This window comes from Narcine bancroftii, chromosome 1, assembly GCF_036971445.1.
Source record: "Narcine bancroftii isolate sNarBan1 chromosome 1, sNarBan1.hap1, whole genome shotgun sequence".
Taxonomy (NCBI): Eukaryota; Metazoa; Chordata; class Chondrichthyes; order Torpediniformes; family Narcinidae; genus Narcine; species Narcine bancroftii.
In genome coordinates this window covers 333,417,509-333,434,583 of record NC_091469.1, presented here as the reverse complement: position 1 = coordinate 333,434,583, position 17,075 = coordinate 333,417,509, and the positions used below count along the sequence as shown (strand labels likewise).

At 39.2% G+C, this 17,075-nt stretch overlaps 1 protein-coding gene across 6 annotated transcripts in view; it reads right to left on the bottom strand.

The window, feature by feature from the left end:
* Window positions 1–17,075, bottom strand: part of LOC138748554 (dnaJ homolog subfamily C member 13) — a 173,059-nt gene that overhangs the window by 16,486 nt on the left and 139,498 nt on the right. For all 6 annotated transcript variants that reach the window (XM_069908999.1, XM_069908992.1, XM_069908984.1 and 3 more), the window contains 2 exons: window positions 13,929–14,098; window positions 12,273–12,315 (listed from right to left, as the gene is read on the bottom strand). In XM_069908999.1, the coding sequence (XP_069765100.1) occupies window positions 12,273–12,315; window positions 13,929–14,098 (213 nt within the window). The remainder of the gene's footprint in view (window positions 1–12,272; window positions 12,316–13,928; window positions 14,099–17,075) is intronic.

Sequence of the window (17,075 nt, the reverse complement as noted above, 5' to 3'; positions counted from 1 at the left end):
AAAGGAAATGGGCCAATGACAATGAAAGAGTTTATCCAAAACTATTATTAAACATTTATTTTAATAAGAAAAAGTTTAACATTACATATGTTGAAAGAAGAGAAAACATGCAGATGTTGTTGAAAATTTTCAATAAATATTTAGTTCGGCCCTTGGCTTAGTCCAAGTTTTTAATTTTGGCCCTCCGTGAATTTGAGTTTGACACCCCTGCTCTAAAGGAAAGGTTATCTATTGTGAAAGGGATTAGTTGATTTTGCATCAATAATAATTTTGGTAGTTGGTAATTTGTTTTTTAACTTTCTACGTGAATTTTCTTCTAAATGTTGAGCAGATATTGCACCAGTTTTTCATCCCACTTATAAAGTATATATTCTGGTAACTTCTCCCCTATTTTACCTAGCTCTATCCTGGTCCAATCTGGTTTTTCCCTTGTTTGATAAAAATCTGAGAGATATCTTAATTGTGCTGCTCTATAATAATTCTTAAAGTTTGGTAGCTGCAAACCACCTTGTTTGTACCATTCTGTTAATTTATCTAGCGCTATCCTTGGTTTCCCCCTTTCCATAAGAATTTCCTTATTATTTTCTTTAGCTCAATGAAGAATTTCTCTGTTAAGGGAATTGGTAATGATTGAAATAGGTATTGTATCCTTGAGAAGATATTCATTTTAATGAAATTTACCCTTCCTATCAGTGTTAGTGGTAAATCTTTCCAATGTTCTAAATCCTCTTGTAATTTCTTCATTAATGGCTGATAATTTAATTTGTATAGATGGCCTGGATTATTATCTAATCTAATACCTAGGTATCGAATTGCTTGCCGATATTTCTCCATATTCCTTCAATTTCTTATATAATTCTTTTATTGATAAATTCTGGTTCTGTTAAGTATACTATGATGTCATCTGCAAATAGACTGATTTTATATTCCTTCTCTTTTATTTTTATCCCTTTTATTTTATTTTCTGTTCTTATCACTTCTGCCAATGGTTCTATTGCTAAAGCGAACAGTGAGGAAGATAGTGGACATCCCTGCCTAGTTAACCTGCTTAATTTAAATTGGTTCGATTATGTATCCATTTACTATCACCTTCGCCATTGGACCCTTATATAATGTGCTAAAGCGAACATTGAGGGAGATAGTAGACATCCCTGTCTAGTTGACCTGCTTAATTTAAATTGGTTCGATATATATCCATTTACTGTCACCTTTGCCATTAGACCCTTATATAATGCTTTAATCCAATTAATATATTTCTCTGGTAGGTTGAACCTCTGTAATACTTTGAATAAATAATTCCATTCTACCCTGTCAAAGGCTTTCTCTGCGTCTTAAGCAACAGCCACTGTTGGCGTCTTATTTCCTTGTACTGCATGAATTAAGTAAATGAACTTACAGACATTGTCCGTTGTTTGCCTTTTCTTAAAAAATCCAGTTTGATCTAGTTTTACTATTTTTGGTACACAGTCGGCCAATCTGTTTGCTAATAGTTTTGGTATTATCTTATAATCTGAGTTAAGTAGAGATATTGGTCTATACAATGCTGGTGTTAGTGGATCCTTTCCCATCTTTGATATTACTGTAATTATTGCTGTTTTACATGACTCTGGCATGCTTTGTGTTTCTTCTATCTGGTTCATTACTTACAGGAGAGGAGGAATTAGTAACTCTTTAAATGTTTTATAGAATTCTATTGGGAGTCCGTCCTCCCCAGGCGTTTTATTGGTCGGTAGCTTTTTTCATACATCTTGTATTTCCTCTATTTCAAATGGTTTTATCAATTTGTTTTGCTCCTCTTCTTGCAATTTTGGTAGTTCAATTTTAGCTACAAACTCATCTATTTTGTCTTCTTTCCCTTCATTCTCAGTTTGGTATAATTACTCGTAGAATTCCTTAAAGTCAAATCTCTTTTGGGTTATATGTAATTTGTTTGTCCTTTTTCCTTGATCCCAATACCATACTTTTAGCTTATTCTGTTTTAAGCTGCCAAGCCAGTATTTTGTGCGTTTTTTCTCCTAGCTCTTAATACTTCCGCTTTATTTTCATTATGTTCTTCTCCACCTTATACGTTTGTAGTGTTTCGTGTTTTATTTTTTTGTCCGCCAATTTTCTTCTTTTTGTTGTATCTTCCCTTGTTGCTAGTTATTTTTCTGTACTTACTACTTCCCTTTCCAGCTGTTCTATTTCCCGATTGTAGTCCTTCATCTTAGTTACATAATTTATTATCTGCCCTCTGATGAACGCTTTCATTGCATCCCATAATATAAATTTGCCTTTCACTGATTCCGTATTTATTTCAAAGTACATTTTAATTTGGCACTCAATAAATTCTCTAAAATCCTGTCTTTTAAGTAGCATGGAGTTTAATCTCCATCTATATGTTCTTGGTGGGATGTCCTCCAATTTTATTGCTAATAACAGGGGTGAGTGATCAGATAACAATCTAGCTTTATATTCCGTTTTCCTAACTCTCCCTTGGATATGGGCTGACAACAGGAACAGGTCAACCCTTGAGTATGTTTTATGTCTACTTGAATAATATGAGTATTCCTTCTCCTTTGGGTGTTGTCTCCTCCATATATATCCAAAAGTTGCATTTCCTGCATTGATTTAACCATAAATTTAGCTACTTTGTTTTTTCTACTAGTCTTTTGTTCAGTTTTATCCATCTTTGAATCCAATTAAGGTTAAAGTCCTCTCCTATCAATATATTCCTCTGCGTATCTACAATCTTCAAAAAAATATCTTCCATAATCTTTTGATCCTCTTCATTAGGTGCATGTATATTGACCAAATTCCAGAGTTCTGAATATATCTGACATTTTAACATTATGTATCTCCCTGCTGGATCTATTATTTCCTCCTCTATTTTGATTGGTTCACTTTTATTAATATAGCTACACCTCCGGCTTTTGAATTATATGATGCTGCCATTACGTGCCCTACCCAGTCTCTCCTTAATTTATTGTGTTCCACTTCAGTTAGACACGTTTCCTGCACGAATGCTATATCTATTTTTACTTTTTTCAGTAAACAGCCTCTTCCTTTTGATTTGGTTATGTATTCCGTTAATATTTATAGTCATATAGTTCAACGTGGCCATTTCATACTTTGTTTACATCTCACTTCCACTTCCTCACCACCACCTTTCCCTTTCTCCCCATTTCCATTTCTCTGTTTTCTTTTTTTGAACGCACTGTATGACAACAGTTCTAAAACGTAAAATATTTCAACCATTCCCACATCTATAATTCCCTTAACCCCAAGTGTTTCCCCCCCCCCACCCCCGAGTCGTCCCTTGTCCTTTGCCGGGCAACCACAACACCCCTCTCCATTTGGACTGCGAACCCGTTCGCAAGTGTCAACTCATTTCGCAGTGACTGTTATTCTCTCCCACCCAACCCCCTCCAGAAAAGACTTTTATCTTCACATTACAACAAAGCTCCCCCTCTTTTCTTCTCTATTTCTTTCTATTTATTTTTTTTAACCCCTCCTCTTTTTTTTCCACCCTTCTCCCTTACTTCCCTCCTTTAGTTCTTACTTGTACATTATTTTTACTTCTTTATATGTAGTTTGCCATCATTCTTTGTTCTTGTTACATCTCTTCATCTCTCTTTCTGTTTTGCAAGCGTTCTGCAAGCCTTTCTTCCATAGGGTCAATTTTGCTGCATTAAACTCCTTCCTCTTCTTTAGGAGCCCAAAACTTAAGTCTGGGTAGGAAAAAAATTTTTGACCTTTGTATTCCAATGGTTTTTTGTCTTCTCTAATTTTATTCATTGCCTTTTCCAATATATTTTCTCTTGTCGTGTATCTCAGGAATTTTACTAAAACGGATCTGTTTTTGTTGTGACTGTAGTTTCGGGGCTAATGTTCTGTGTGCCCTTTCCATTTCCGTTCCTTCCTGCATTTCTGGCATTCCCAAGACTTTTGGGATCCATTCTTGTACAAATTCTTTCATCTCTTTCCCTTCTTCATCTTCCTTTAGGCCCTCTATCTTTATATTGTTTCGCTTACTATAGTTTTCCATTAGATCCATCTTCTGAGCTAAAAACTCTTTTGTTTTTTTAACTTTTTTGTCACTTTCTTGCAATTGTCTTTTTAAGTCGTTCACTTCCATTTCTTCCACCATTATACATTCTTCCACATTTTCTAATCTTTTTCCAACATCTGTTATGACCAGCTCTTTTCTACTCACTTTTTCTTCTGTACTTTTCAATTTTCTTTTCATTTCACTAAATTCTAGTGTCAACCATTATTTTAATGCTTTCATTTGTTCTTGAAGAATTTTTTTATCTATGTACTGTCCATTCATTTTACCTCCTATTCCTCTGTACAGAGCTTGGTGTTCTTTTTATTCTTCTGTCTGTTCTTGGGTTTGTGTCTTCTATTTCTCTTCTTTGTATCTGTGTCTCTTCTGACTTTCTTGTTGAGCTGCTTGTCTCAGTTTGTTGGGTATTTTTTTTTCCTTGGTTTCTTGATGTTGGTCCCCTTCTTCTGGGCTGGTTATCTGTTGTGTCTCTGGTTTCCTTTATTCTTTCTCCCCCCCTCCCGTACCCGTTGCTTTCTTTATCATCCAGCTGGGAGCCCTACTGTCAGGCCTCTCTCAGCTGTTCGTGCTGTGGAGTTTAACTCCACAGCTGGTCTCCCCTCCAATCGGTATTCTCCTTGTCGTGCGCATGCGCAGTAGCGCACCCGAATTTTGTCCATTCGTTTTTTTTTCTAGAGCTTTGATTTGTACTTCTGCAGACTGTGGCTGGTCTAGATTAGAATTTTTCAGCGTACCTCTCTTCCTGGAGGACTTCATTGGGACGAATTATACAGGCAAGCCTGAAGGCACTGTCATTGTAGTGCAAAACACAAAAGAGTCGGAGAAACTCAGTAGGTCATGCACCATCTATAGGAAGCCAACATTTTGGGCCTGAGCCCTTCTTTCTTTCTTTGGCTTGGCTTCACGGACGAAGATTTATGGAGGGGGTAAATGTCTACGTCAGCTGCAGGCTCGTTTGTGGCTGACAAGTCCGATGCGGGACAGGCAGACACGGTTGCAGGGGAAAATTGGTTGGTTGGGGTTGGGTGTTGGGTTTTTCCTCCTTTGTCTTTTGTCAGTGAGGTGGGCTCTGCGGTCTTCTTTAAGGGCTGAACAAAAAGCAGGCAGGCACCCAAATAAAAAGGTGGGGGGGGGCGGAAGGAAGGAGAGAAGAGGAGGTAAGGTAGAACCATAGGCTAACAGGCCATAGATAGGAGGGCAGAAAAGAAAAAAAGCTAAGAAGTGATGGGGAGGGGGGAGGGGTGTGGAGAAGAGAGAGGGAGACACAGAGAAGGGGCCTAATTGAGACTAGGGAAGTATATTTTAATGCCATCTGGTTGGAGGGTGTCTTGACAGAAAATTAGTGTTGTGCCTCCAATTTGCAGGTGACATTAGCTTGGCAGTGAACAAGAACATGGACTAACATGTTGGTGTTGAATTCAGGCATGCAATTAAAATGGCTGGCCATTGAGGTGCTCAATGAAACAATCTCCCAGCCTGTGTCCAGTCTCTCTGATGTAGAGGAGGCCACAACAGGAGCATCTGATGCAGTAGATGAACCCTGCAGATTCACAAGTGTTGCTTCTCTTAGAAGGTGTTTGGGTAGATGGAGTACAATTTCTCATCTTCCATTATTTTCTGGATTCCAATATTTATAATTAATTGTAGTATTTTGAAGTAAAATTTGGTTTGTTCACACCTTTTAAAGCAGTGGTTCTCAATCTTTTTCTTTCCAGTCACATACCACTAAGGATTCCCTATGACATAGGAACTCTGATTAGTAAGGGATTGCTTAAGGTAGTATGTGGGTGAAAAGAAAAAGTTTGAAAAGCACTGTTTTAATCGTACCTAATTAACTCGTTATGCGCAGTTTCATAGCTCCAAAGGAAATGGGCCAATGACAATTTTTCTTAAGCAAAATATTTCAGTAACAATTGGGTCTAGAGCAGTGACTCTCAATCTTCCCTTCCCACTCACATATCACCTTAAGCAATCCCTTACTAATCAGAGCACCAATGACATAGGGATTACTTAAAGTGGTATGTGAGTGGAAGAGAAAAGTTGAGAACCACTACTTTAAAGTAATTGATAATATATTCTAATCAGACAACAGTTGGGCATTTGTAATGTGCTCATTAAAATTTGGGAGCAAGAGTGAAAGGGAAGTGAGCACAGACCAACATTAATCTGGTGTCTTGTAATTTCTCTTTGATGCGCAAGATATATCAAACATTTGAACAGTAGTTGATGAGGTCACTTGATGATGTTGACCCCAAGAGTTCCCAGACCAGAAGAACTAAAAACGGTTCAAAAAGTCAAAAACGACAAAAACAAGCAAATAAAAGCCCCTATCTTGCTACAATGGAAAAGAAGAGCATCAATCAAGTGAAGGCAGTCAACAAAGTGGGAAGAACAGTTGGCACCCGACTGAGTCAGCCTCGTGGAGCCAAGATGGCGACGTTAAGTCCAGACCTAGGAAGCCCCATCAACTGAGGTCTGACCCACCGAGGACGAACGATGCTCATCCAAGACGGGAGCAGGAGATGGGACCAACCAGGGGAGGAGAGGCATCATTGTCTCTGGCTGAGCATCTGCAGATGAGGGGCCCACAGAGATATCCAAGCTTTGGAGCAAGGTGCCCTTCCCCCCTCCCCCGAAGACAACAAGCAAATAGCACCCAGGAGTGCAGCACGATGGGCAGAGGGAGCAATTTTCACCTGGGGATGTGGGAGACCTCAGCCCTACATCAGGAGGTGGCTCCAGAGGCGACCCTAGTGAGGCTGAGAAGGCAGGAGGCAGCGTTGAGAGAGAATCACGCAGAGGACCTGGGACCCACTGTGGAAGCAAATTGGCATCGGCAAGAGAGGGAGGGGGCACGGAGCCCACATTACATGATATCCTACAGGCTATGACAAGAATGGAAGAGAGACTGGCCAGGGATTTAAAGGAAAAGACAACAAAATAGATAGATTGGAGACTGCCCTAACTGAATTATCAGGAAGGATATCTGACTAGAAGATAAAACCGGTGATAATGAGGACAGAATAAATTAGAGACAGAGGTTGCCGCATGGGAGGTGGAAAGGGGATGTCTCAAGCAGAGGATTGACACCTTAGAAAAACACAGCCGGAGGAATACCATTAAGATCGTAGGGTTGCCGGAGGGCCAAGAAGGGAGAGAACCCATAGCTTTTCTTAAAACATTGGATCCTAGAAGCCTTGAGAAATGAAAAATTGGGGGATCTGATGGAAGTAGAGAGGTCCATTGGACCCTCTTCCCGTGCCCAGCCCCTGGTCAAATGCCACACTTGATTCTAGTCACCAGGATCACGAGAAAAATTTTTAAGGGGAGCGGCGGTCGGGGCAAAAGCAAGGTGTTGGGGGGAGGGGGGAGCTGGAGCGAAAAAAGATTCTATTCTCCCCAGACATAAACACAGCCCTCCTCAGGCAAAGAAAATAACTTGAGCCAATAAAAAGGATAGCTAAGCAGAAAGGATACGAAGGTGTCCTTAGGTACCAGGCAATGCCAGGAGGTAAAAGAAAATTCCTGTCAGAGGCCAAAGAGGCCCGGGTGTTTGTGAAGCGGATACTGACTGGTCTGTCAGAAACGATGTATGTATGTGTAGTGCTAAATGAACAAGAGTGTATTGTTGGAAATAGTTACATATCAAGAGAGTATCAGTAGATTTAACCATTTGGGATATAAATATGCTATCGGGAGAATTTTTTTTTTTTAAAATTTTTTTATTTTTCACACCATAAATCACATTAGCCATGATATACACTATTTCTTTTTCACACATATACAGTGACTTTTTCTCCCCCCCCCTTTCCTCCCAAACCACCCCCCCACCCCCCCCTCTCATCCATTTTAGGTATACAATCTAGGTTGCATTAAGCCAGTCAGACAATGTTGTCATTCAACAAAATTACTCCAGTAATTCTACTGAGTCCATTCTTTTCTTTCCTTCTCCTTCCATCAACTTAGGTAATGTTTGTCCCCGGTAGGTTTTCGCTATTGTATTTAATGTAAGGCTCCTATACTTGTTCGAATATTTCAATATTATTTCTTAACCAATATGTTATTTTTTCTAATGGAATACATTTATTCATTTAAATTTGGTAGTTTCTTCCTTTTAATTTGGTTATGTATTCCATTAATATTTAAAGACATATAGTTCAGCGTAGCCCTTTTATATTTTGTTTATCTTCTCTTTCCGTTTTTCCATCATTACCTTTCCTCCTTTTCCATTTCTGTTTTCTTATTTTCAACTCTTTATAAGACAACATTCCTACAACATCTAACATTTTCCTTATTCTCCTATTTCTATCTTATTTATCCCCAATCTCCCCTTCACCTCCTGAGCTGTCCTTTATCCCTTGTCGGACAACCACATCTCCCCTCTCCATTTGGATTTGCGAATCCACTCGCAAGCGTCAACTGATTTTGCAGTGACCGCTATTTCCCCCCACCCCGCCTCCCCCAGAAAAGATTTCACTTTTCATATGTCACAAAGGTCACTCTTTTAATTCCCTCCTTATTCTCTCTATTCCATTACCTTCCCTTATTAATTCTTGTCTATACTATCTATATTTTCCTCTAAGTACAGATACATTCATGTATGCTCATTGTCTCTATTCACTCTTATACCTCTTTACCCGCATACATATCAATCGTGATCATTTTTACTCTCATTACCCATCTTCATCCCTCAGTCTATTTTTGTCTTTACCCACATACATATCAATCGTGATCATTTTAACTCTCATTACCCGTCTTCCTCCCTCAGTCTATTTTTGTAATTGTTCTGCAAATTTTCGTGCTTCTTCTGGATCCGAGAATAGTCTGTTTTGTTGTCCTGGAATAAATATTTTCAATACCGCTGGATGCTTTAGTATAAATTTATACCCTTTCTTCCATAAAATCGCCTTTGCTGTATTGAACTCTTTTCTCTTCTTTAGGAGTTCAAAACTTATATCTGGATAAATGAAGATTTTTTGCCCTTTATACTCCAGTGGTTTGTTGCCCTCTCTTACTTTTTCCATTGTCTTCTCCAGTACCTTTTCTCTTGTAGTATATCTTAGGAATTTTACTACAATAGATCTTGGTTTTTGTTGTGGTTGTGGTTTAGAGGCCAATACTCTATGTGCCCTTTCTATTTCCAATTCTTGCTGTAGTTCTGGACATCCTAGGGTCTTAGGGATCCACTCTTTTATAAACTCCCTCATATTCTTGCCTTCTTCATCTTCCTTAAGGCCCACTATCTTTATGTTATTTCTTCTGTTATGGTTTTCCATTGTATCTATTTTTTGAGCTAGTAGTTCTTGTGTCTCTTTAGTTTTTTTATTAGATTTCTCCAATTTCTTTTTTAAGTCTTCTACCTCCATTTCTGCTGCTACTGCCCGCTCTTCCATCTTGTCCATTTTTTTTCCCATTTCTGTTAAGGTCATCTCCATTTTATTTATTTTCTCTTCTGTGTTGTTTATTCTTTTTCTTAAATCCTTAAATTCCTGTGTTTGCCATTCTTTAAATGACTCCATGTATCCTTTAATAAGAGCAAGTATATCCTTTACCTTGCCTATCTTTTCTTCTTCTATTTCACCATCCTCTTCCTCTTCTTCTTCCTCTGGGTTGACCATCTGTTGTTTCTTTGTTGCCCTTTCCTCCTCTTCTTTCTTGTTTCTATTGTCTTCTGTGGTCTCTTCTTGCTGCAGGTGTTCTGCAGCTGTCGTTGCCGGCTGTGGAGATCGACTCCCCAGCTGGTCCCCCCTCCCGTCGGTGTGTTTTTTTTCATTCGCATCGCGCATGCGCGAAGTATCGCGCATGCGCGGTTGCGCACTTTTACTCGGCTCAGCGAGCCATTTTTGTAGTCCATTATTTACCGACCTGAGGGAGCGGGTTTCTCTCTCCGCAGCGGGCCTCTTCGGACAGGTAAGGCCTTCACCTTTTTCCTCCTTTGTCTTCTCTTCCTCTCTTCTTGCCGTTGCTTTCGATTTTTCTTTTTTTGTCGCCATCTTCTTTCCACCTTTATACTCACTTTTCTGTAACTTTTATTTCTGTGCCTTTGTGTTTTCTCTTGTTTTTCCCGACTTTTCTGGAGAGGGCTGGAGTTCACCGTCCGGCCACTACTCCATCACGTGACTCCCCCTATCGGGAGAATTTTTGAAAAGGAAAATGGTCCAGGAGGGGGTGAGGGTCGAGAGGTGTCGTAGATAGATGGCTGCAAAATGCACAACCTTTTAGAAATGAGGGGAATGGTGATGATATAGAGAGTAAAGTCACCAGAAGCCAGGGGAGGGAGGGTTAGAGGGTTAAGTTTGGTATAGTATTTTATGTTGTCTTTGTCTGTTTTCCTTTTTCTCCCTTTTGTCGAATCTTCTTTTACTTACCCTTTGGGGGCTTGTGGCCTTTGTCTCGGTTTTATTTTCTCAGGGTATGTCGCATGCCCAGTAGGCTGGAGCGGACAGCTGGAGGAATAAGATTGCGCAAGGATGGACATGGACAGTGAAGGTATGGGGGGAGGGGGTGTAAAAAACACGGATCTGGAGATCCCTGGGGCAATGACTAAGCACAAAATACATTAGTTTTAATGTTAACAGTTTGAACAAGTGGGTACAGAGGAAAGAAGTTCTGGCACCCTTAAAAAAAAATGAGAGTGGATCTGGCCTTTCTTCAAGAAACATATTTAATGGAGCAGGAACACTAAAAACTAAAAAGGGGATGGGTGGGTCAGACAGAATCCTCCTCGTTCAACTCGCACGCAAAGCAGGTGGCAATTTTGATAGGGAAGTTTTCCAGTGAGAGTACAGAAAGTGACCACAGACAAAATGGGAAGATTTGTAATGGTGCACTGTCAGATATATTCAGAATCATGGCCCACAACTTTGATGACGAAAAGTTCATACAGAGCACTTTCCTAAGATTGGCAGAAGGAACGAGAACATCATGATTGAAGATTTTAATTTTTGTCCGGATCCTATCTTAGAAAAGTCGACAAAGAAAATAGCTAAAGCAAAGGTGGCGAGGGTTACCAATGGCTATATAATGGAGCTGAATTTGATAGTCATGTGGAGGTGGAAACATCCAAGGGAGAGGGATTATTCCTTCTACTCAAAAAAAGCATGACTCCTATTCTAGAATTGAATTTTTCCTGGATTCAGCCCACATGGACAGGTAGGATCATGGAAAGTAAGGAGATGGCAAGACTTCTCTCAGGTCATTCACCCCTGAGATTAACAGTAGAAATGCCAGATAAGCAGGATACAGATGGCGTCTTAATGTGTTGCTGTTAAAGAAGCCGGTTTTGTAATTTTAAAATAACACAGATAGACATATTTTGAGGCCAACTGTACCCCTTCTCCAGATAAATTCCTGCTATGGGATACCCTCAAAGCATATTGGAGAGGACAGATAATTGGATATAGTGAAGAAAGAATATATGAGGGAGGTGGATGTATTGGAGCAAGAAATTACTCTCTTAGAAAAGGATCATCAGGAAAAAAAACTCATTATCATTATCACAAGAAATAAAATAGACCCAAACTTAACCAAGTCTTTTATAGCTAACATAGTATTCAGAGAGCACAGTCAACTTCAAAATAACTTGTTTTCACAGTTATGATCACAAGTTATAGTGGTAGTACTACAACATCCAAATCATTAACTTTAAAAAAAAATACACAGACCTCATGAACTTTGCCCAGCATTTTGTGTTTTTAATTTCAGATTTCCAGCATTTTGGTCACTGAAATCCTGTTTATAAAAAGTAGGACATTTCCAATCTGGCTAAATACCAGTCTTTTGATTTACACTGTTCGGGAGTACAACATGGAGAAACATACCCATCAATTTAGCAAGGTGGTGGTTTGATCTTGGGTCTGGAGTTGATGATGAGGCCTTCGAATGTTAATGTTTTAATCTCAGTTTTGTAAAACGGAGTAGCTTGCTAGCCATTTAGAGGGCACTGCAAGTTAATCACAAAACTCTAGGGCCACAAATAGATTAGATTATTAACTGAATTTAAAGTTCACAGCGAACCCAATGGGATTTGGCCTTGTGCCTCTGGAATATCAGGCCAAAGCATTGAGCTTATTGGATAAGCAACAATCACTGTCCCACCATCACCAAAACAAATGGGGTTTTAACAATCCAGCAGAATTATGATTACTCCATCTAAATATCATTGTTACAAGTGAATGTATCATATCAATTTTAACCTAAGATGATATCTACAATCTTTCCTTACCTTCCAGTTTACATCTGGATTGTCACATTGATGGTTGTAGTGCCTGTAATGAAGATTAAAATATCAGTTTAATTAACATGTACTGCATTCCATCTGTTGAATTACTGAAATCTATTGATCTGCTTTTGTTCTTAGGACAATTTCAACTCCAGCTAATTCAAACCCTTGCCTCTTGCTTGCCTTTGAAATTCTTTTTTCACCCACAGTCTTGTGCCCCATGTAACACCGTCAATTCTGTGCTTAAAGTTGACTAAGTGACTGAATAGATCAAACAACTATCGACATGTCACTGGTCAGAAGGCATTTGCTTTTTATGGAATTAAAATAAAAGGGAAGACATATGTTAATCTTTAAAAAATGAAGAAAAACAAAAGATCAAGAGCTGTGAAGGTATTGGCATGTTTATTGATATTTTCTCTTGAATATAATTCAGAGGGAGATTATATAATATTAAAAGAAGGACACCAGGTAACAAAGATAGCTTTCAAATTTTGGGAAAGACTTGACCGCATGCACCTATATTGCAATCGTATATGTAGGACGATGTGAAAACTAATCATAGGCTTTAGCTGGAGTAGAATTTAAAGGAAAGAAAGATTTGTTACTACACAAAATACTGCCAGAAGTTCTATTCAAAATTCTATGCATCATATGAATGAAATGGTAGGGTGACTTAGGGAATGTAGATTTTGAAAGTGTAGATTTACCCAGAATGTGATCAAGGACAAGAGTTAAATTACAAAATTACTCAAATCCCTGAGTCTTAAACAATAATTTAGTTTTGGAATGTGAAAGGAACTGAAAGCAGTAAAGATTTTCCTGAGGTGACAATTGCAAACGCCAGAGGACATCTGTTTAAGGTGAGTGGAAGAAAGTTTTGGGGAGATATGCGAGGCAAGTTTCCCCCCACCCACCCCCAAGAGAACGGTGGGTGCCAGGAATGCATTGCCAAAGGTGGTGGTGAAGGCTGGTACATCAGGAACATTTAAAAGACTCTTAGATTGGCTGATAAATGCAAGAAAGAGAGGGTTAAGGGCGTGAGGAAGGAAAGATTAGATTGTTACGGAGTAAATTTATGTAGGTCAGCACAACATGGTGGGCCAAAGAGCATGCAATGTTCCATGTTCTATTTCACATTGATGGGCAAATCTAGGACAAGGAACACAATGTTAAGACCAGAGGCAAGCTTTCAAGAAAAAGTTTGGAAAACCTACAAAAGTTGACAGAAGTGGGGAAGCCTCTCCTATTTAATTTTACAAAATCTGAGGCATTTGTATTTTGGTAGCTACGGTGATTAGCGTAAAGGTTCACAGCAGGTGAGCAGTTGGGATCCAGGTCAGCCATGATTTTATTCAACAGGAAACAGGGTCCCTGTGAGGAACAACCACCTCCTGTAATTAAATTATCAATTTCTCTTTTTTAAAAAACCATACAGTTGAGAGTAAATATTTTTCCAAATCACTGGCAATATTTGGAGTGGCAATTCAATATATATTACACTTTAGGAACATCAATTCTGAACATAAAATGGGAAGTTACAGGAAGCTTTGCCAGTTGTTATTTAATACAAGCTAGAGGCTCACACATAAAAATCTACTATAGAAGTTTGATCATTTCATAACTTTAGAAATGCAATGTCACCATTAGCTTACGCACTCGAGCATCATTTCTCGAATAATTGTAGATACTCGCTCCCGAGAGTTGTCATTCCATATTAGTTCTGGGTTTTCATGTGTCCCCTCAAATATGTGCACAGATGCTTCAGGATTGTCCCTCATGGCATCCATGAAGACACCCGGTAGAAATTTGGTGAAAGTTATCCTCACCTAAGTTTGAAAAATAGGTTAGTGAAATGCTTTGAGTACTAAATAGTTAGATAATTGAAATGACAAACACTCAATTGACAATTCCACAACAATCCACTTCCCAACAGCATTCCTTAAAGGAGTTTGCCTGCTGGGAAAGCATTTCCAATGGGCTACGTAGGGCACCAATCCATGTCTGGGTGAGAGGTCTGCTTACAGCATGTGAAGCAGCATTTGAGAAGAGATCAAACTGAATACTGAACTGTACATCTTTATTATTAGTAAACAAATGATTCCTTGAATAACCAATCGCTCATATTTTCTTCCTCTAAATTGTTCATTAAAGATCAATTGCTTTCCACAAATGTAACTGCAGTGAAGTTTTGCTGGGTAACTCTAAAGAGTTTGTTGGTAGGAACTTGGATGAAACTGCACTCTCAAAAGAACCAAATGTAACTCCAGAAAATAAAGTTTTAAAAAAAGTAAAGGCAAAGCAGCAATGGAAAAATAAATGTTTGCTCTCTCTCCAAGTGCTTGAAGCTCAAATTCTTGCACACTTTGGAAGTGAACAGGGCCAGTTTTCAATCCACATAATAATCAAGAGCTCTGGCAAAATGTGAAAAACTGGATAGTTTCTCCATCTAAAGATCAAACTAATAAATGCTTTAATGATGAGAGCCAAAAATAAGGATTTCAAGGAGGGCGAGTTTGGAACAGTAGCTAGCAAAATGTTGTAAGTCTTAAGAAATAAATGTGCAAAGCTACACTGTTCCAGATAAATATTTACTGAAGAGATCACTTTACACTCACAATATAATAAAATTCCAAAACATTTTCCTAGGTTAATATTTTTTAAAAACGAATTTAACAAGATTTGAGGAGCAAAATATCTTGGCCTAAGATTGGTGGAGCTGTGGACAGTGTAAAGGCCTATCACAAAATAAAAAAAATATATAGAAGTTACAAATAAGAGCAGAGAAATGGCAGATAGCATGAGTATTGCACTTTGGAGGTCAAAGGCAAGGGACAAGTATTCAGTTAAAGGCAAAGCCCTTAAAATCATTGATCTGCAGAGGGATCTAAGGGCCCAAGTTCATAGATCTTTGAAATTGGCCAGGCAGAAGATAGGGTGGTAAAGGCAGCATCTGGTATGCTTGGCTTCATTGAATAGGATATTGAGTAGAAGCCCCAGAGGTATTAGAAATTATACCAAAAGATTTACTATGATGCTGCCTGGATTAGAGGTTATGAGCAGTTGCACAAGGTGGTTCAGAAACTGAGGAGCAACCTGTTAAAACTTTACAAAAGTGAGAGGTATTAAGAGAGTAGACTGTCAGAACCTTTCTCCCAGGGTAAAACTGTCAAAAGGTGGTGGGGATGGGGGGCGGGGAGAGAAAGGAGTTTAAAAGAGATAGGTGGGGCAAAATATATATATATTTTTTTAAGAGAGTGGTAGGTGCCTAGAATGGGCTGCCAGGAATAGTTGTGGAAGCGTTTGAGGCTTCTAAATAGACACGAGTATGCAGGGAACAGAGGGATATATATCAGACACAAGCAGTTTTATCTTACACTTGGCACAAAGCTTGTGCCTATGCTATATTATTCTGTACCTATGCACAAACATAGCAAAGTTTCATAGATTCTGCAGGAATACAAGGATCCAAGATTCACATTCAGAACTTTGAATGTGGCATGTCAAAACGTGCCAAATTAAAAATATGCATTATTTATTCACCATTATTTATTAGTCAGCATTTATTATTGTCATATGTACACAGATGCAATGAAAGACTACATCTAACAAAAAAGGAGAAAGGAAGAAAGTCTTTTTGAGTCAGTGGCTCGTTGAGGATCATGTCACTGTCTTCATAACCACTGCAGCAACCAGCCACCGTTGTGACTTTATCCCTTTCCTTCCTCAGTGCCCTGCGAATGCTAAGTACAAGCTCAAACCCCAGTAACCAACTCCCAGCTTTCCACTGAACCTCCAATCTGCAGTCTCAATTCCCATAAGCCATCAGAACCTGCAACCTGATCCAGCCATCCTCAGTCAGCTGTGTGAAAATACAGTTAGATACCAAACCACTTTGGGTATATCCAGAGTAAGATGGTGACTGCGGAAAGAATGAGGCTCAATGGGAACCAAAGGCTCACATGGTAAATCTTTTGGTATAACTTCTAATGGTTGCCAGGAAGGAGCTTAAGAAGAGATAGGAGAGCATGAAGGAGGCATGAGAAGGCCTTGACATGTAGAATTTAGGAGAACCCCAAGGCGTTCTATGCGTATGTGAAAAACAGAAGGATGACAAGAATGAAGGTGGGCCACTAAAGGATAGAGGAGGCAACATGTGCCTGGAGGCAGAGGTGATTGGGGAGCTCCTAAATGAGTATTCACAAGAGAAAAGGACCATGATCAGTGTGGTGAAAATTGAACAGGCCTGTATGCTGGACCATGTGGAGATTAAGGAAGCGGAAGTGTTGCATCTTCTTAAAAACATCAAGATTGATAAGTCCCCAGGGCCAGACATTATATAACTCAGATTGCTGTGGGAAGTGAGGGAGGAGATAGCTGAGGCAGCAGCTATGATCATCGAGTCCTCTTTGGCCACAGGGGAAATGACGGAGGATTCGAGAATGGCAAATGAGGTCCCCTTGTTTAAGAATCATAATAGGGAAAATCCTGAGAATTATAGACCAGTGAGTCTTACATCAGTTGTAGGCAAACTATTGGAGAGGATTTTTTAGGATAGGATCTATGAGCATTTAGAGAATTAGTCTATTCAAGGATAATCAGCATGGCATTGTGAAGGGAAGGCCATGCCTCATGAGTCTAATTGAGTTTGTTTGAGTAAGTAACTAAAGAAATTGATGAGGGTAAAGCATTTGAGAAGGTCCTCTACGAGAGACTCATCCTGAAAGTCATGAGGCACGGGATCAATGGAACCTTGGCTGTGTGGATAAAAAATTGGCTTGTAGGAAGAAGGGAGAGAGTAGTAGT